The sequence below is a fragment of the Ranitomeya variabilis genome, chromosome 4 (genome assembly GCF_051348905.1).
Source record: "Ranitomeya variabilis isolate aRanVar5 chromosome 4, aRanVar5.hap1, whole genome shotgun sequence".
Classification (NCBI taxonomy): domain Eukaryota; kingdom Metazoa; phylum Chordata; class Amphibia; order Anura; family Dendrobatidae; genus Ranitomeya; species Ranitomeya variabilis.
In genome coordinates, this window is record NC_135235.1 from 257,455,217 (window position 1) to 257,475,324 (window position 20,108).

The window sequence follows — 20,108 nt, forward strand, 5'->3', positions numbered from 1 at the left end:
GATGTGGTTTTTAGACAGAAGCGATAGCTCTATTGCACAGAAAATACACAAATATGACTGATCAGATTTTCCATTTCACTAATTGAAATGAGCAGCACAGATCGACCCCGAGAGCAGATACAGGTGAATAACCGAACAGGATGCAGGACCTGGGCATAGTGCACATACTGGCATATCTCCAGGTGCCACATACACTAGATTGTAGCCGAGCTGCAATTCCTGAAACTACTCATGGACAGGGTGGTGGCGCTGTTTTGAAAAAAATGTAGCCATGTTTTTCTAATCCTGGATCCTAGTCAATATCAATCAATGTCTACTTATATATCGCCTCCAATCAGAGGTGTAGCTAGGGTTTTGGTTCAGGGGGGCGAAGCTTCTGAGTGGGCCCCTAACCAGGTAACCTTCATTACAATTCGGTGACGTGCCCTAATAGTGGAGGAGAACCTCAGCAGAGGACCGCGCTGTTACAGAAGATAATCTCTATATAAAGACCAACATGGATATTACCGCCATATGGTCAGTGGTAGATACCATTACTACAGAACATATAACAGATCACTGCACAGTTACAGATAATGACTTACCGCTGACGTTCTCTGATGCAGTCGTCACTTTTCCTGTCTTTTCCATCTGGCCCAGACCGACATGACAACTTCTTCCAGCAACGACTCACCTGCAGAGAATACAACAAAGACACGTTTCACTTCTCATATTCCAGCCCCATCACCATCTATTCCAAACCTGCACAAACTCCTCATCCTGCTGATACCCCAATACTGAGCCGCTGCTGCCGTATGTGTCCCTATTACTGCCCCTGATACCCCAATACTGAGCCGCTGCTGCCGTATGTGTCCCTATTACTGCCCCTGATACCCCAATACTGAGCCGCTGCTGCCGTATGTGTCCCTATTACTGCCCCTGATACCCCAATACTGAGCCGCTGCTGCCGTATGTGTCCCTATTACTCCACCTGATATCCCGATACTGAGCCGCTGCTGCCGTATGTGTCCCTATTACTGCCCCTGATATCCCAATACTGAGCCGCTGCTGCCGTATGTGTCCCTATTACTGCCCCTGATACCCCAATACTGAGCCGCTGCTGCCGTATGTGTCCCTATTACTGCCCCTGATACCCCAATACTGAGGCGCTGCTGCAGTACGTGTCCCTATTACTGCCCCTGATACCCCAATACTGAGCCGCTGCTGCCGTATGTGTCCCTATTACTGCACCTGATACCGCAATACTGAGCCGCTGCTGCCGTATGTGTCCCTATTACTCCACCTGATATCCCGATACTGAGCCGCTGCTGCCGTATGTGTCCCTATTACTGCCCCTGATATCCCAATACTGAGCCGCTGCTGCCGTATGTGTCCCTATTACTGCCCCTGATACCCCAATACTGAGCCACTGCTGCCGTATGTGTACCTATTACTGCACCTGATACCCCAATACTGAGCCGCTGCTGCCGTATGTGTCCCTATTACTGCACCTGATACCGCAATGCTGAGCCACTGCTGCCATATGTGTCCCTATTACTGCACCTGATACCCCGATACTGAGCCGCTGCTGCCGTATGTGTCCCTATTACTGCACCTGATACCCCAATACTGAGCCGCTGCTGCCGTATGTGTACCTATTACTGCACCTGATACCCCAATACTGAGCCGCTGCTGCCGTATGTGTCCCTATTACTGCACCTGATACCGCAATGCTGAGCCACTGCTGCCATATGTGTCCCTATTACTGCACCTGATACCCCGATACTGAGCCGCTGCTGCCGTATGTGTCCCTATTACTGCCCCTGATATCCCAATACTGAGCCGCTGCTGCCGTATGTGTCCCTATTAATGCACCTGCTGTGTGATTCCCTGTGCCTTTTAAATTCTAAAACACCCCTCTATAATATAGTAATGCTGGGTGCAAGTGCCCTAGAAAACAGAGCCCACATTTTGCCCCCTAGAAAGTAATATTGCCTAGTGTGTGTCCCTTTAATAGTCACAGTAACCTGAGTTCCCCTATAACAATAAGTGCCCACTTCACATTGAATAATGTCCCGAGTCTCCCCCTTATACAGCTCCCCTATACACAGTATGATGCTCTCTTATGCACAGTATAATGCCCCCTCACTGTATAGTACCACCCACCCAGTATACTGACCCCTTAGTAGCCTCCAAACTGTTTGATGACTCCGCACTGTATGATGGCCCCTTCACTGTAATCCCCACACTGTACAATGGCCTCCATATAGTATAATGCAACAGATTGTACTCAATATAGTATAATGCACTCTGTTGTGAATTCCGCTCTTGGGCTCCCTCCGGTGGTTGTAAGTGGCACTTTTGTGAGTTCTGCTCTTGGGCTCCCTCCGGTGGATTTAAGTGGAACTGCTGCTCCTTGGATTTAGCAGTCAGCAGCTGCTTCCACTGATCGTTTATTCTGGCTCGGCTATTTATCCTGGCTCTATCCTTCAGCCATTGCCAGTTGTCAATGGTTCCTGGTTGGATTCACATCTCTGCTTGGATTTCCCTGATATTCTGACCAGTTCAGCTAAGATAAGTCCTTGCTTTGTTCTTTTGCAGTCCACTTGTTGTGGACTTAATCTTTCTGCACTTTCTATGTTTTTTCTAGTCCAGCTTGTCTCTATGGATATATTCAGTTAAGCTGGAAGCTCTGGGAAGCAGATTTACCCTCCACACCTTTAGTCAGGTGTGGAGATTTTTTGTAAACTCTGTGGTGGATTTTTCTAGTTTTTAATACTGACTGCACAGTATTCTGTCCTGTTCTATCTATCTAGCTAGACTGGCCTCCTTTGCTACACCCTGTTTTCATTCTGCGTATGTCATTTCCCTCTCCACTCACAGTCAATATTTGTGGGGGGCTGTCCTATCCTTTGGGGATTTTCTCTGAGGCAAGATAGCTTTCCTGTTTCTATCTTTAGGGGCAGTTAGTCCTCCGGCTGTGACGAGATGTCTAGGGAGTGACAGGAACATCCCACGGCTACTTCTAGTGTTGTGTTAAGCTTAGGAACTGCGGTCAGTACAGGTACCACCTCCTCCAGAGCACGTCCCATGTTTCTCCTAAACCACCAGTTCATAACAGCACTCCCAATAGGCAGACTCTATAGCACAAGGCAGCCCCTGTAAGTCTAAGACAGTACCCCCATAGGCAGACCCTGTAGTATAAGACAGTACCCCTATATGCAGACCCTGTAGTACAAGACAGCATCCCCATAGGCAGACCCTGTAGTATAAGGCAGCACCCGATAGGCAAACCCTGTAGTATAAGACAGTACCCCCATAGGCAGACCTTGTAGTATAAGACAGTACCCACATAGGCAGACCCTGTAGTATAAGGCAGCATCCGATAGGCAGACCCTGTAGTATAAGACAGTACCCCCATAGGCAGACCCTGTAGTATAAGGCAGACCCCATAAAAAAAAACAATAAATAAATACTCACCTCTCTTCCTCCTTCTTCCAGCAGTGCTCCGAGCTCCCGCTCATCTTCTAATAGCGGGCGCCGGGTGGTGACGTCATCGTGCCCACTGTCTGCATCAGTGACGTCAGTTGCTGACAGGGGGTGATGGGAGAAGGAGCGCTGCTCGCTCCTTCCCTCATCAATGCTGTCAGCTGTATCGGCTAAATCCTGATACAGCTGACCTTGCAGTGACGGGCGGGGGTCCACTGCTGGCACCGGGCCCCCCGCCTGCTCAGGGACCCAATAGCGGCCGGGTGGCAGAGGAGGGAGACCGATTCTCCCTGCTCTGCCACAGAATGTAACAGTATTGGCGTGCTGCGCACGCCGTTACAGTTACAGTAGCGTAGCTTCGGGTGAGCCCCCTTTGAGCTCCAGGCCCGGGGCGCCCGCACCTTCTGGCCCCTGGTAGCTACGCTACTGCTTTTGTAAGCTTTTGTTCTGCTGGTCTCGCCCCTCTTTAGTCAGGGATGGATATTCCAGCTGTGCAAGAGGCTATAAATAGCACCGGACCCTGGAACAGGAAAGTGGGGGGCTCCGGGATGCAGATGTGGCATCGGTGCCAGTGACTGCTATGGTGCATCATTGTGGTGGCATCCTCTGCACCCTTTACTGTGGCAGCCTTTACTGTTAGCTCTCCTGGTCTGGTACCATCTTTTGCAGAACTACAAGTCCCAGCTTGCTCTGAAGGTGCAGCACTCACAGGTTGCATATGATGATGCCAGACTGCGCACGCCGATACAGTTACAGTAGCGTAGCTCCGGGTGGGCCCCCTCTGAGCTCCAGGCTCGCACCCTCTGCCCCCCGGTAGCTACGCTACTGCCTCCAATATTTACAGTGAAATTACCCCTTATAAATAAGTCCCCTGGGCTTTATTACAGGAGAGTCTAGGGACACTGGAAATTGCACAGCGCCGATTACTGTGTCGTGGCCATGAGTGGTACTGCAGTTCTGTCTGAGACAAGTGAATGATCTGATACTGATGATCCCGCCCAATGATTGGCCATTGATATTAAAACTCCTTTACAAGGATTCGACTGGTGCAGGGTCCATACGCTCCATCATAGACCATACAATCATGATTATATCCGTATTAGAAGTCAAAGATGCAGAGAACATGAGTAACACGTCCCCATGGAAATATCACATGTGAGTCAATGTTACGATAACAAATACATATATATGATGGCTCCTAATATTCAGATGTATAACTGTTTTCCAAGGAGAAAAATAATGCAATTTTAGAATAATACTTGCCACATGGACACGAAAGATATGCACAACTAAAACTACCAGCATGCCCTGACAGCACGATGATGAGGCACATGATATAACAGTGAAGAATATGAAGTAAGTTTTATAATTCCCATATATAAAGGTAAAGTAGGTGGAGGTGAATTGCGTATATATATATATATATATATATATATATATATATATATATATATATATATATATATATATATATATACAGTCTATATTTATATATATATATATATATATATATATATATATATATATATATATACTGTGTATATCTATCTATATATATGGACTGTTCTATTTTTCCTGCACCATTATAAAGTAGGACGCCTCCACGCTTATCAAGTGGAAAGTCTGTTCATGACGAGTCTTCAACCCCCTCTAATAAAAAGTGAAAAATACACCCCCAGCCCCAGAGAAGACAAGGACTTGTAAATATAATATATAATATAATAAAGCTTTACCTGACAGATCCCTGTGATCAGGATGAGGACGGAAATTTCTTGAGCGAAGAACATGGTGTCTCTACACAAGAAAGAGGAAAATGAGTATACGAAAAGCTAAATGTGACCATGGCATACAGGCGGCCATATACAGCTCATCCGTGGCCATAAAGTACACAGTATATATACTGTTATAATATGTACACACAATATATATATATTCCCCGTGCTCCGGGCACCTCTGGCGTACCCTGCTGGTAGCCCCTGCTACATCAAATTACATCTCACCCCAAACTAGCAACATTAATTACAAGGGGAAATATGCCGTCCACCATTGATGTCCACCGATCATTTCCTCCTGCCGCTGTCATGTCGCTTTCTCATCGCTTGTGAATGAGCTAAGGAGTTAATTATATTCTGACCAACATTTATTTATCAAAGTGTCAGAAAGTATACACATAATAACAACATCCTAACTCTGAACATTCCAGGCAGTTTAAACCTCCGCTGTCTCTACTGATAATTTACCAGTGATATATTGTGTCACTCTGGGACAGAAAAAAGGAAGAATAATTACTCCTGTGTCACCCGGCCTTGGATTGGAAAAGCGTTAGAAGTTTTTGGAACCAAATCCTGGAAGAGGAAGTGTAAAGGAAAAATGGGTACATTTATTTCCTGTTGGATCCACTTCTGGCTTTGGCTCAAAAAATGCACAAAAATTGCACTTGTCACCCCATCCTAGGGATTAATGCCAGGTCTGTAATAAGCCCTGTGCACTAAAGTCTGCTCCATCTGTGTATAAGCCGGTAAGCCTGAGCGCAGAAGCTTTGTACTCACCCTGTGCGGTCCAGATCTACACTGCGGAGCCTTGTGCTGCTCTACGTCTACACTGCGGAGCCTTGTGCTGTGCTGCTCTCACTGCAGGTGTCATGTCAGAGAGCAGCTTTGCTCTTTCACACCGATCATTGCGTTCTATCATTTTGTCACAGTCATTCAGAAAGTGACCACAAGTGACTGAAGTCCTCCCCCTGCAGAGATTGGTTGTTGCACGCTTGTAGCTACTCAACCCAATACTTCAATTCTGATTCATGACTGTGTGAAGACACTGAGGACAGCGAGGGCCCCTGTGCAAGAACCGCATCTGGGGCCCTTACTCTCTGATCACCCATCATACTACAGCATTAACTGAGAGCCATGAAGGTCATCAGCTCAGGCCCTTACATGTAATCTCATGGACGCTGATGTTATGGCAGTGCGCCCCCTCGCACTGGCGGCCCTTGTGCAGCTGCCTCTATGCAATATCCAGCAGATTCTGCATTAGAAGGTGTGCAGTTACTCATGTTTTTCAGCTTATTCCAGTCTTATCCTTATCCTGCCCTGACCAATATTTGGGCATCTGCACCCATCTGTTCCCCCATTGGGAGTCTTTTCTCAATATACTTTCTGTTCTTATTCTAGTTTTCAAGATCTCTGCTTGCTGTCATTCAAACTTTTATTGTTTTCATGAGGCAAATATAAATCTGTCCTAGTCATGTGATGGGTGGGCACACAGGTGCACACGGGTCATCAAGGTGCATCAGCCCCATACCCGGAAACGAGCCGTGCCCCATGTGTGCCCATCACATTACCAGGACAGGTTTATAGCCAATGTAGGTAAATAATGAAGGTTCCTATTCAATGACAGCAAGCAGGGGTCTTGAAAACAAAGAAACGGATGCAGATGGAGCAATAATGTGGAGCCTTATTGAAAAGTACATACAAGTGTCCATTAATCCAGTTGTACCTTTCTGATACTAAGTCCAAATGGCGAGATCAGAGATGTGGCAGACGTCGTCTGGACAGTTGTATGGCCTTGTATGCTGCTATAATGAGGTACCGCTGCTCGTGGGGAGGATGGCATCCCACATACGGGGCACACTATGGCTCTGGGGCATAAAGGTTCTGAGCCTTCTAAGTGATACAAGATGTGGACACAGGGGGCGCCAGATGTCATGGGGTGGCACAGAACATGACCCTATCGCTGTCCCTCCATGTCGTGCCATCCCTGGACACAGAGGGAGCCAGATGGCATGGGGTGGCACAGAACATGACCCCATCGCTGTCCCTCCGTGTCGTGCCATCCCTGGACACAGGGGGCGCCAGATGGCATGGGGTGGCACAGAACATGACCCCATCACTGTCCCTCCGTGTCGTGCCATCCCCAGCGTATCTGCAGTTATCGGGAAATGTTGGGAGTTATAGTCTCACATTTGGTTCTGTTGTGTTGGAAATGAGTGAGAGTTCAGCTGCTGCGGTGACATCAACCACTGTCTAGGAAAAGGAAACCGAGTGGGCGCAGATTCTCGCACAGTACGTACAGTGTGTGCCTGGATAAGTGTGTGCCTCAATCACCAATTCCCAGCAGGGTGCAGATATTAAAAGGAATCTGACAACAGGTTTTTGCTACCTCATTTGAGAGCACCATGATCTAGGGGCAGAGACACTGATTCCAGCAATGTGTCACTTACTGGGCTGCTTACTGCAGTTTTGATAATATCCCTGTTTTATCCGCTGCAGATATAGCAGTTCTTTAAATGCTGAGCTCTGTATAACTCCGTCCACACCACTAATTGGTGGCTCTCTGCCTATGCACAGCATCCACAGAAAGCTGCAAATCAATGGTGTGGGCAGGGTTATACAGAGCTCAGCATTCGAGTTCTGCTAGGTCGGTAGCAGACAAAACAGGGATTTTGCAGCAAGCCGTCCAGTGACACATCACTGGAATCAGGTTCTCTGTCCCTACAATATACTGCTCTCAATTAGGTGGAAAAAACGTGGTGACAGCTTAACTTTTAAGGGGAAGGGCTACTATCGTAGGAAAACTCCAGGAAGGTACAAAACCCCAGGCCACGGTGGGTGGTAGTAAACCTTCTTTTGATTGGTTGAGTCCCAGCTGTCTGTTCAAACGGTAAAAAAGACAAATCCATGGATGCAATGTGATGGTGCGATGCTCTGCAGTGTGATGTCCTGCTGTGTGCTAGTGTAATATCTGAAATCTAACGGGGCGATGCTCTGCAGTGTGACAAGGTGATGTTCTGCAGCGTGATGCTCTGTGGCATGATGGGGCGATGTTCTGCGGCGTGATGCTCTGCGGCGTGATGAGGTGATGTGTTGTGAATTCCGCTCTTGGGCTCCCTCCGGTGGTTGTAAGTAGCACTTTTGTGAGTTCTGCTCTTGGGCTCCCTCCGGTGGTTTTGAGTGGTATGGCTGCTTCTTGGATTTAGCATCAGCAGCTGCTTCCACTGATCGTCTTTCTGGCTCGGCTATTTTAGTCTGGCCTTATCCCTCAATCAATGCCAGTTGTCAATTGTTCCTGCTTGGAGTCACGGCTCTTTTGGATTTCCCTGACACTCTGACCTGTTCAGCAAAGATAAGTCCTTGCTTGTCCTTTGCAGTCCACTTGTTGTGGACTTATTTGTTTAGTACATTCTATGTTTTTCTCATTTGTCCAGCTTATCAGTATGGATCTATTCAGCTAAGCTGGAAGTTCTGGGCAGCAGATTTTGCCCTCCACACCTTTAGTCAGGTGTGGGGATTTTTGCATTCTCTGCGGTGGACTTTTTCTAGTTTTTATTACTGACCGCACACTGTTCTTTCCTGTACTATCTATCTAGCTAGAAGTGGCCTCCTTTGCTACATCTTGTTTCATTCTACGTATGTCATTTCCCTCTCCACTCACAGTCATTATTTGTGGGGGGCTGTCCTATCCTTTGGGGATTTTCTCTGAGGCAAGATAGCTTTCCTGTTTCTACCTTTAGGGTAGTTAGCTCTCAGGCTGTGACGAGGTGTCTAGGGAGAGACAGGAACATCCCACGGCTACTTCTAGTGTTGTGTTAAGATCAGGAACTGCGGTCAGTATAGTTACCACCTGCTCAGAGCTAGTCGCATGTCGCTCCTAAATCACCAGTCCATAACAGTACAACTGGCCAAAAATGAGTTGAATGCATCTCAAAAGAAGGAAAAGAAAAAGAGTTCTGAGCCATTTTTTTTTTCTTTAGTCTGTTTTGTCTTTTTCCTTCCTCTTAATCTCTGGATGATTCAGGATTTGGGCGCGGGCATGGATGTTCAGGGTTTGTTTTCTCGTGTGGATCAGCTTGCTGCAAGAGTACAGAGTATCCAAGATTATGTTGTTCAGACTCCGGCTTTAGAGCCTAGAATTCCTACTCCAGATTTGTTTTATGGGGATAGATCCAAGTTTTTGAACTTTAAAAATAACTGCAAATTGTTTTTTGCTCTGAAACCCCGTTCCTCTGGAGATCTGTTGTGATCCGCTTTTTGGGCTCCCCTAGTGGTGGCTGGTGGCACTGGAGACTTGTGTGTTCTTTTCTGCCTCAGCTCACCTGCTTCCATCAGTTTTGGGAGTTCCCTATTTAGCCTTGCTCTCCAGTCACTTCCTTGCCGGTCATCATTGTAACCTGAGTCTTTCAGTTGCATGTTCCTGCTACCAGTCTGCTGATCAGCTAAGTGGACTCTTGTCCTTTTTGTTTTGTATTTTTTGTCCAGTTTACAGTTTGTCTTTTCCTGTTACTGGAAGCTCTTGTGGACTGAAATTGCCACTCCTGTGTCATGAGTTGACACAGGAGTCTTAAAGTAATTTCAGGATGGGGTTTTGAAAGGGTTTTTCAGCTGACCGTGAAGTCCTCTTTTGTATCCTTCCTCTATCTAGTAAGTGGACCTCGCTTTCCTAAATCTACCTTCATACTGTGTATGTCTTTTCCTCTGAACTCACCGTTAATATATGTGGGGGCTACTATCATCTTTGGGGAATTTCACTAGAGGTAAGCCAGGTCTGTTCCTTCCTCTTCCAGGCGTAGTTAGTTCTCCGGCTGGCGCATGGCATCTAGTCAGCCGTAGGAATGCTTCCTGGCTACTGTTAGTTGTGTGGTAGATTTAGGTCACGGTCAGCTTGAGTTTCCATCACCCGAGGGCTAGTCTGTTATTTTGTGTTTCTGATGTTCCCATGCCATTGGGGAATCATGACAGTATGACCGGCCACTGTTAAAGTAATTGGCAGAAGAAAGGAGAGTAAAAGAAGTCTGTAGATTTTTTTTTTTTCCTCACATGTTTGCTACTTAGTTGGCTCAGTTGTATTTCTGCTCTATTTACAGCCTTGCCTTTCTCTCCTTCTAATCCTTGAATGGCTCTGATCTCTCCGGTTTAAGGATGGACTCTCAGAGTTTGGCTGCAGGTTTAAATAATCTTGCTACGAAGGTTCAGAATTTACAAGATTATGTTATACGTACTCCTATTTCTGAACCTAAGATTCCTACACCAGAGGTATTTTCCGGAGATAGATCTCAGTTTCTGAATTTCAAATGTAATTGTAAATTATTCCTTTCTCTCAGACCTCACTCCTCTGGAGATTCTGTTCAGCAGGTTAAGATTGTGATTTCTTTGCTGCGAGGTGACCCTCAAAATTGGGCATTTTCATTGACACCAGGGGATCCTGCGTTGCTCAATGTGGATGCGTTTTTTCTGGCTTTAGGGTTGCTGTATGAGGAACCTAATTTGGAGATTCAAGCTGAAAAAGCTTTAATAGCCCTGTCTCAAGGGCAAGATGAAGCTGAGATATACTGCCAAAAATTTCGTAAATGGTCTGTGCTTACTCAGTGTAATGAGTGTGCCCTAGCGGCAATTTTCAGAGAAGGCCTTTCTGATGCCGTTAAGGATGTCATGGTGGGGTTTCCTACGCCCACAGGTCTGAATGAGTCCATCACAATGGCGATTCAGATTGATCGGCGTTTGCGGGAGCGCAAACCCGTGCACCATTTGGCGGTATCTTCTGAAGGGACGCCAGAGAAAATGCAATGTGACAGAATTCTGTCAAGAAGCGAGCGGCAGAATTATAGGCGCAAAAATGGCTTGTGCTTCTACTGTGGTGATTCCACGCATGTTATATCAGCATACTCTAAACGTACTAGGAAGGTTGACAAGTCTGTTTCTATTGGCACTTTACAGTCTAAATTTCTTCTGTCTGTAACTCTGATTTGTTCATTATCAGTTATTACCGTGGATGCCTATGTGGACTCTGGCGCCGCTCTGAGTCTCATGGATTGGTCCTTCGCCAGGCGCTGTGGGTTTGATTTGGAGCCTCTGGAAGTTCCTATACCTCTGAAGGGTATTGATTCTACACCTCTGGCTTGTAATAGACCACAGTTCTGGACGCAAGTGACTATGCGTATGACTCCAGACCATCAGGAGATGATTCGCTTCCTCGTGTTGCATAATTTACATGATGTGTTAGTGCTTGGATTACCATGGTTGCAATCTCATAACCCAGTACTGGACTGGAAAACTATGTCTGTGTTAAGCTGGGGATGTCGGGGGGCTCATGGGGACATACCTTTGGTTTCTATCTCGTCATCTATTCCCTCTGAGGTTCCGGCATTTTTGTCGGATTTTGGGGATATTTTTGAAGAGCCTAAAATTGGTTCTCTCCCTCCCCACAGAGATTGTGATTGCGCCATAGATCTGATTCCAGGCAGTAAATTTCCAAAGGGTCGTTTGTTTAACCTATCTGTACCTGAGCATGCTGCCATGCGAGAGTATGTTAAGGAGTCCCTGGAAAAGGGACATATTCGTCCTTCTTCATCACCTTTAGGAGCTGGGTTTTTCTTTGTCTCTAAAAAGGATGGCTCGCTGAGGCCTTGTATTGATTATCGACTCCTGAATAAAATTACTGTCAAATATCAGTATCCGTTGCCGCTGCTTACTGATTTGTTTGCTCGCATAAGGGGGGCTAAGTGGTTCTCCAAGATCGATCTCCGTGGGGCGTATAATTTGGTGCGAATTAAGCAAGGGGATGAGTGGAAAACCGCATTTAATACGCCTGAGGGCCACTTTGAGTATTTAGTAATGCCTTTCGGCCTTTCTAATGCACCTTCAGTTTTTCAGTCCTTTATGCATGATATTTTCCGTGAATATCTGGATAAATTTATGATTGTGTATTTGGACGATATTTTGATTTTTTCTGAGGACTGGGAGTCTCATGTTCAGCAGGTCAGGAGGGTTTTTCAGGTCTTGCGGGAGAATTCTCTGTGTGTAAAGGGTTCTAAGTGTGTTTTTGGGGTTCAAAATATTTCCTTTTTGGGGTACATTTTTTCCCCTTCTTCTGTTGAGATGGACCCTGTCAAGGTTCGGGCTATTTGTGACTGGACGCAGCCTACTTCTCTAAAGGGTCTTCAGAAGTTCTTGGGCTTTGCTAATTTTTATCGTCGATTTATAACTGGTTTTTCTGGTGTTGCTAAGCCTCTTACGGATTTGACTAAGAAGGGTGCTGATGTTGCCAATTGGTCCTCTGCCGCTGTGGAGGCCTTTCGGGAACTTAAGCGCCGCTTTTCGTCTGCCCCTGTGTTGCGCCAGCCTCATGTCTCTCTCCCCTTTCAGGTTGAGGTCGATGCTTCCGAGATCGGAGCGGGGGCGGTTTTGTCGCAGAAAAGTTCCGATTGCTCAGTGATGAGACCTTGTGCGTTCTTTTCTCGAAAATTTTCTGCCGCCGAAAGAAATTATGATGTCGGTAATCGGGAGCTTTTGGCCATGAAGTGGGCATTTGAGGAGTGGCGTCATTGGCTTGAGGGTGCTAGACATCAGGTGGTGGTTTTGACTGATCACAAGAATCTGATTTATCTTGAGTCTGCCAGGCGCCTGAATCCTAGACAGGCGCGCTGGTCGTTGTTTTTCTCTCGGTTTAATTTTGTGGTCTCATATCTACCAGGTTCTAAGAATGTGAAGGCAGATGCCCTTTCTAGGAGTTTTGAGCCTGATTCCCCTGGTGATTCGGAACCTACAGGTATCCTTAAGGATGGGGTGATATTATCCGCTATTTCCCCAGATCTGCGACGTGCTTTGCAAGAGTTTCAGGCGGATAGACCTGATCGCTGTCCACCTGGTAGACTGTTTGTTCCTGATGATTGGACCAGTAGAGTCATCTCGGAGGTTCATTCTTCTACGCTGGCGGGTCATCCTGGAATTTTTGGTACCAGGGATTTGGTGGCTAGATCCTTCTGGTGGCCATCTCTGTCTCGAGATGTGCGTGTTTTTGTGCAGTCTTGTGATGTGTGTGCTCGGGCCAAGCCTTGTTGTTCTAGGGCTAGCGGGTTGTTGTTGCCCTTGCCTATTCCGAAGAGGCCTTGGACGCACATCTCGATGGACTTTATTTCTGATCTTCCTGTCTCTCAGAGGATGTCTGTTATCTGGGTGGTGTGTGACCGTTTTTCTAAGATGGTTCATTTGGTGCCATTGCCGAAGTTGCCTTCCTCGTCTGAGTTGGTTCCTTTGTTTTTTCAAAATGTGGTTCGCTTGCATGGTATTCCTGAAAATATCATTTCTGATAGGGGTACCCAGTTCGTTTCTAGATTTTGGCGGGCATTCTGTGCCAGGTTGGGCATTGATTTGTCTTTTTCGTCTGCCTTCCATCCTCAGACTAATGGCCAGACGGAGCGAACTAATCAGACTTTGGAGACGTATTTGAGGTGTTTTGTGTCTGCGGATCAGGATGATTGGGTTGCCTTTTTGCCGTTGGCAGAGTTTGCTCTTAATAATCGGGCTAGTTCGGCCACTTTGGTTTCCCCTTTCTTTTGCAATTCGGGGTTTCATCCCCGTTTTTCTTCTGGTCAGGCGGAGTCTTCGGATTGTCCTGGAGTAGATGCTGTGGTGGATCGGTTGTATCGGATTTGGGAACAAGTGGTGGACAATTTGAATTTGTCCCAGGAGAGGACTCAGCGGTTTGCTAACCGCCAGCGTCGTGTTGTGAATTTGGATTCTGGGCTCCCCCGGTGGCTACTGGTGGAATTGAACTTGTGACATCATCTTCCCTGTTCACCTGTTCTGATTAGATCTGGGTGTCGCTATATAACCTGGCTTCTCTGTTAGATGCTGGCCGGTCAACAATGTTATCAGAAGCCTCTCTGTGCTTGTTCCTGCTCCCAGACATCTACTAGATAAGTTGGACATTCGTCCATGTTTTGTTTTGTATTTTGGTTCCAGTTCACAGCTGCAGTTTCGTTACTGTGTCTGGAAAGCTCTTGTTGATCAGGAATTGCCACTCTGGTATTATGAGTTAATGCCAGAGTCCTAAAGTAATTTCTGGATGTGTTTTGTTAGGGTTTTCTACTGACCATGAAAGTATGCTTTCTGTCTTCTGCTATCTAGCAAGCGGACCTCAAATTTGCTAAAACTATTTTCCTGCTGCGTTTGTTGTTTCATCTCATTTCACCGCCAATATATGTGGGGGGCTTCTGTCTCCTTTTGGGGCATCTCTCTAGAGGTGAGTCAGGTCTTATATTTCCCTCTGCTAGCATTATTTAGTTCTCCGGCCGGCGCTGGGCATATAGGGATAAAAAGTAGGACATGCTACCTGGCTACTTCTAGATGATGCGGTAGTTTTAGTTCATGGTCAGTACAGTTACATCTTCCAAGAGCTTGTTCCTATAAAGGCTTATGCTAGTTCTCTGGCCATGGAGATCATGACAGTTTGACCGGCCCACTAAAGGGTTAAAATCCTTGGCTGAGAAAGGAGAGAAATAAGAAGTCTGCTGAGAATTTTTTTTTTTTTTTTTCTCTAGTTGTGAGTGTGCTCTTAATTGGATCACTTGCCAGTCTGTCTATGCTGCAGTCTTTCTTTTTTTTCTCTCTCCTTCTAATCTTTGAATGGCTCTATGTTCACCTGTCTATAATGGATCTACAGAGTGTAACTGCAGGTTTGAATAATCTCGCCACGAAAGTACAAAGTTTGCAAGATTTTGTTGTTCATGCTCCGGTATCAGAGCCGAGAATTCCTTTGCCGGAATTCTTCTCAGGGAATAGATCTAGCTTTCAGAATTTTAGAAATAATTGTAAGTTATTTTTGTCCCTGAAATCTCGTTCTGCTGGAGACCCTGCACAGCAGGTTGGGATTGTGATTTCCTTGCTCCGCGGCGACCCTCAAGATTGGGCTTTTGCATTGGCACCAGGGGATCCTGCGTTGCGCAATGTGGATGCGTTTTTTCTGGCCTTGGGCTTGCTTTATGAGGAACCTCATTTGGAACTTCAGGCAGAAAAAACTTTGATGTCCCTATCGCAGGGGCAAGATGAAGCTGAAATTTACTGCCAAAGATTCCGTAAATGGTCTGTGCTTACTCAGTGGAATGAGTGCGCCTTGGCGGCTACTTTCAGAGAGGGTCTTTCTGATGCCATTAAGGATGTTATGGTGGGGTTCCCTGTGCCTGCAAGTCTGAATGAGTCCATGACAATGGCCATTCAGATCGATAGGCGTCTGCGGGAGCGCAAACCAGTGCACCATCTGGCGGTGTCCACTGAGAAGACGCCAGAAAACATGCAGTGTGATAGAATTCTGTCCAGAAGCGAGCGGCAGAATTTTAGACGGAAAAATGGGTTGTGTTTCTATTGTGGGGATTCTACTCATGTTATATCAGCATGCTCTAAGCGTACTAAAAAGCTTGATAAATCCGTTCCCATTGGCACTTTACAGTCTAAATTTATTTTGTCTGTGACCCTGATTTGCTCTTTGTCATCTATTACTACGGACGCCTATATCGACTCTGGCGCCGCGTTGAGTCTTATGGATTGGTCCTTTGCCAATCGTTGTGGGTATGATTTAGAGCCTTTGGAGACTCTTATTCCTCTGAAGGGGATTGACTCCACCCCATTGGCTAATAACAAACCACAATACTGGACACAAGTGACTATGTGTATTAATCCGGATCACCAGGAGACTATTCGTTTTCTGGTGCTGTATAATCTACATGATGATTTGGTGCTGGGATTGCCATGGCTGCAGTCTCACAACCCAGTCCTTGACTGGAGAGCTATGTCTGTGTTGAGCTGGGGATGTAAGGGGACTCATGGGGACGTACCTTTGGTGTCCATTTCATCATCTATTCCCTCTGAAATCCCTGAGTTCCTGTCTGATTATCGTGACGTCTTTGAAGAACCCAAGCTGGGTTCATTACCTCCGCACCGGGAGTGCGATTGTGCTATAGATTTAATTCCGGGTAGTAAATACCCAAAGGGTCGTTTATTTAATCTGTCTGTGCCTGAACATACTGCTATGCGAGAATATATAAAGGAGTCCTTGGAAAAGGGACATATTCGTCCATCGTCATCTCCCTTAGGAGCCGGTTTTTTCTTTGTGTCAAAAAAAGACGGCTCTTTGAGACCATGTATTGATTATCGGCTTTTGAATAAAATCACGGTTAAATATCAATACCCATTGCCGTTGCTGACTGATTTGTTTGCTCGCATAAAGGGGGCCAAGTGGTTCTCTAAGATTGATCTCCGTGGGGCGTATAATTTGGTGCGGATCAGGCAGGGGGATGAGTGGAAAACCGCATTTAATACGCCCGAGGGCCACTTTGAGTATTTGGTGATGCCTTTTGGTCTTTCTAATGCCCCTTCAGTCTTCCAGTCCTTTATGCATGATATTTTCCGCGATTTTTTGGATAAATTTATGATAGTGTATCTGGATGATATTCTGATTTTTTCGGATGACTGGGACTCTCATGTCCGGCAAGTTAAGAGGGTTTTTCAGGTTTTGCGGTCTAATTCTCTGTGTGTCAAGGGTTCTAAGTGCGTTTTTGGGGTTCAGAGAATTTCCTTTTTGGGATATATTTTTTCTCCCTCTTCCATTGAGATGGATCCTGTCAAGGTTCAAGCTATTTGTGATTGGACGCAGCCCTCTTCTCTTAAAAGTCTTCAGAAATTTTTGGGCTTTGCCAACTTTTATCGTCGATTTATTTCTGGTTTTTCGGATGTCGTTAAGCCATTGACCGATTTGACTAGACAGGGTGCTGATGTTGCTAATTGGTCCCCTGATGCTGTGGAGGCCTTTCAGGAGCTTAAGCGCCGTTTTTCTTCTGCCCCTGTGTTGCGTCAGCCTGATGTGACTCTTCCTTTTCAGGTTGAGGTCGACGCTTCTGAGATCGGGGCTGGGGCAGTGTTGTCGCAGAAAAGTTCTGACTGCGCCGTGATGAGGCCTTGTGCCTTCTTTTCCCGTAAATTTTCGCCCGCTGAGCGGAATTATGATGTTGGGAATCGGGAGCTTTTGGCCATGAAGTGGGCGTTTGAGGAGTGGCGCCATTGGCTCGAGGGGGCCAGACATCAGGTGGTGGTATTGACTGACCACAAAAATTTGATCTATCTTGAGACCGCCAGGCGCCTGAATCCTAGACAGGCGCGCTGGTCATTATTTTTCTCTCGGTTTAATTTTGTGGTATCGTACCTACCGGGTTCTAAGAATGTTAAGGCGGATGCCCTTTCTAGGAGTTTTGAGCCTGATTCACCCGGCAACTCTGACCCCACAGGTATTCTTAAGGAGGGAGTTATCTTGTCAGCCGTTTCTCCAGACCTGCGGCGGGCCTTGCAGGAGTTTCAGGCGGATAGACCGGATCGTTGTCCGCCTGATAGGTTGTTTGTTCCTGATGATTGGACCAGTAGAGTCATCTCTGAGGTACATTCTTCTGCATTGGCAGGTCATCCTGGAATTTTTGGTACCAGGGATTTGGTGGCAAGATCCTTCTGGTGGCCTTCCCTGTCACGAGATGTGCGAGGCTTTGTGCAGTCTTGTGACGTTTGTGCTCGGGCCAAGCCTTGTTGTTCTCGGGCTAGTGGATTATTGTTGCCCTTGCCTATTCCTAAGAGGCCTTGGACACACATCTCGATGGATTTTATTTCAGATCTGCCTGTTTCTCAGAAGATGTCTGTCATCTGGGTGGTGTGTGACCGTTTTTCTAAGATGGTCCATTTGGTTCCCCTGCCCAAATTGCCTTCTTCTTCCGAGTTGGTGCCCCTGTTTTTTCAAAATGTTGTTCGTTTGCATGGTATTCCTGAGAATATCGTTTCTGACAGAGGAACCCAATTTGTGTCTAGATTTTGGCGGGCATTCTGTGCTAGGATGGGCATAGATTTGTCTTTTTCGTCTGCTTTTCACCCTCAGACTAATGGCCAGACCGAGCGGACTAATCAGACCCTGGAGACATATCTGAGGTGTTTTGTGTCTGCTGACCAGGATGATTGGGTTGCTTTTTTGCCATTGGCGGAGTTCGCCCTCAATAATCGGGCCAGCTCTGCCACTTTGGTGTCCCCGTTTTTCTGTAATTCGGGGTTCCACCCTCGATTTTCCTCCGGTCAGATGGAATCCTCGGATTGTCCTGGAGTGGATGCGGTGGTGGAGAGATTGCATCATATCTGGGGGCAGGTGATGGACAATTTAAAGTTGTCCCAGGAGAAGACTCAGCTTTTTGCCAACCGTCACCGTCGTGTTGGTCCTCGGCTTTGTGTTGGAGATTTGGTGTGGTTGTCTTCTCGTTTTGTCCCTATGAGGGTCTCATCTCCTAAGTTTAAGCCTCGGTTCATCGGTCCGTATAAAATATTGGAGATTCTTAACCCTGTTTCCTTCCGTTTGGACCTCCCTGCATCCTTTTCTATTCATAACGTTTTTCATCGGTCGTTATTGCGCAGGTATGAGGCACCGGTTGTGCCTTCCGTTGAGCCTCCTGCTCCGGTGTTGGTTGAGGGTGAGTTGGAGTACGTTGTGGAAAAAATCCTAGACTCCCGTGTTTCCAGACGGAGACTCCAGTATCTGGTCAAGTGGAAGGGATACGGCCAGGAGGATAATTCTTGGGTCACTGCATCTGATGTTCATGCCTCTGATCTGGTTCGTGCCTTTCATAGGGCCCATCCTGATCGCCCTGGTGGTTCTGGTGAGGGTTCGGTGCCCCCTCCTTGAGGGGGGGGTACTGTTGTGAATTTGGATTCTGGGCTCCCCCGGTGGCTACTGGTGGAATTGAACTTGTGACATCATCTTCCCTGTTCACCTGTTCTGATTAGATCTGGGTGTCGCTATATAACCTGGCTTCTCTGTTAGATGCTGGCCGGTCAACAATGTTATCAGAAGCCTCTCTGTGCTTGTTCCTGCTCCCAGACATCTACTAGATAAGTTGGACATTCGTCCATGTTTTGTTTTGTATTTTGGTTCCAGTTCACAGCTGCAGTTTCGTTACTGTGTCTGGAAAGCTCTTGTTGATCAGGAATTGCCACTCTGGTATTATGAGTTAATGCCAGAGTCCTAAAGTAATTTCTGGATGTGTTTTGTTAGGGTTTTCTACTGACCATGAAAGTATGCTTTCTGTCTTCTGCTATCTAGCAAGCGGACCTCAAATTTGCTAAAACTATTTTCCTGCTGCGTTTGTTGTTTCATCTCATTTCACCGCCAATATATGTGGGGGGCTTCTGTCTCCTTTTGGGGCATCTCTCTAGAGGTGAGTCAGGTCTTATATTTCCCTCTGCTAGCATTATTTAGTTCTCCGGCCGGCGCTGGGCATATAGGGATAAAAAGTAGGACATGCTACCTGGCTACTTCTAGATGATGCGGTAGTTTTAGTTCATGGTCAGTACAGTTACATCTTCCAAGAGCTTGTTCCTATAAAGGCTTATGCTAGTTCTCTGGCCATGGAGATCATGACAGCGTCGGGTTGGTCCTCGCCTTCGTGTTGGGGACTTGGTGTGGTTGTCTTCCCGTTTTGTCCCAATGAGGGTTTCTTCTCCTAAATTTAAGCCTCGGTTCATCGGTCCCTATAGGATTTTGGAGATTATTAACCCTGTTTCCTTTCGTTTGGACCTCCCGGCATCTTTCGCTATCCATAATGTGTTCCATCGGTCGTTGTTGCGGAGATACGAGGTGCCGGTGGTTCCTTCTGCTGAGCCTCCTGCTCCTGTGCTGGTTGAGGGTGAATTGGAGTACGTTATAGAGAAGATCTTGGACTCCCGTATTTCCAGGCGGAGACTCCAGTATCTGGTTAAATGGAAGGGCTATGGTCAGGAAGATAATTCTTGGGTAACTGCCTCTGATGTTCATGCCTCGGATTTGGTTCGTGCCTTTCATAGGGCTCATCC

The 20,108-nt window shown here is 46.6% G+C and overlaps 1 protein-coding gene across 1 annotated transcript in view; it reads right to left on the reverse strand.

The window, feature by feature from the left end:
- Positions 1 to 20,108, reverse strand: part of LOC143768785 (tumor necrosis factor receptor superfamily member 8-like) — a 70,856-nt gene that overhangs the window by 43,679 nt on the left and 7,069 nt on the right. The window contains exon 2 of the mRNA XM_077257425.1: positions 5,202 to 5,262. Coding sequence (XP_077113540.1) covers positions 5,202 to 5,255 — 54 coding nt within the window. The 5' untranslated portion in view covers positions 5,256 to 5,262. The remainder of the gene's footprint in view (positions 1 to 5,201; positions 5,263 to 20,108) is intronic.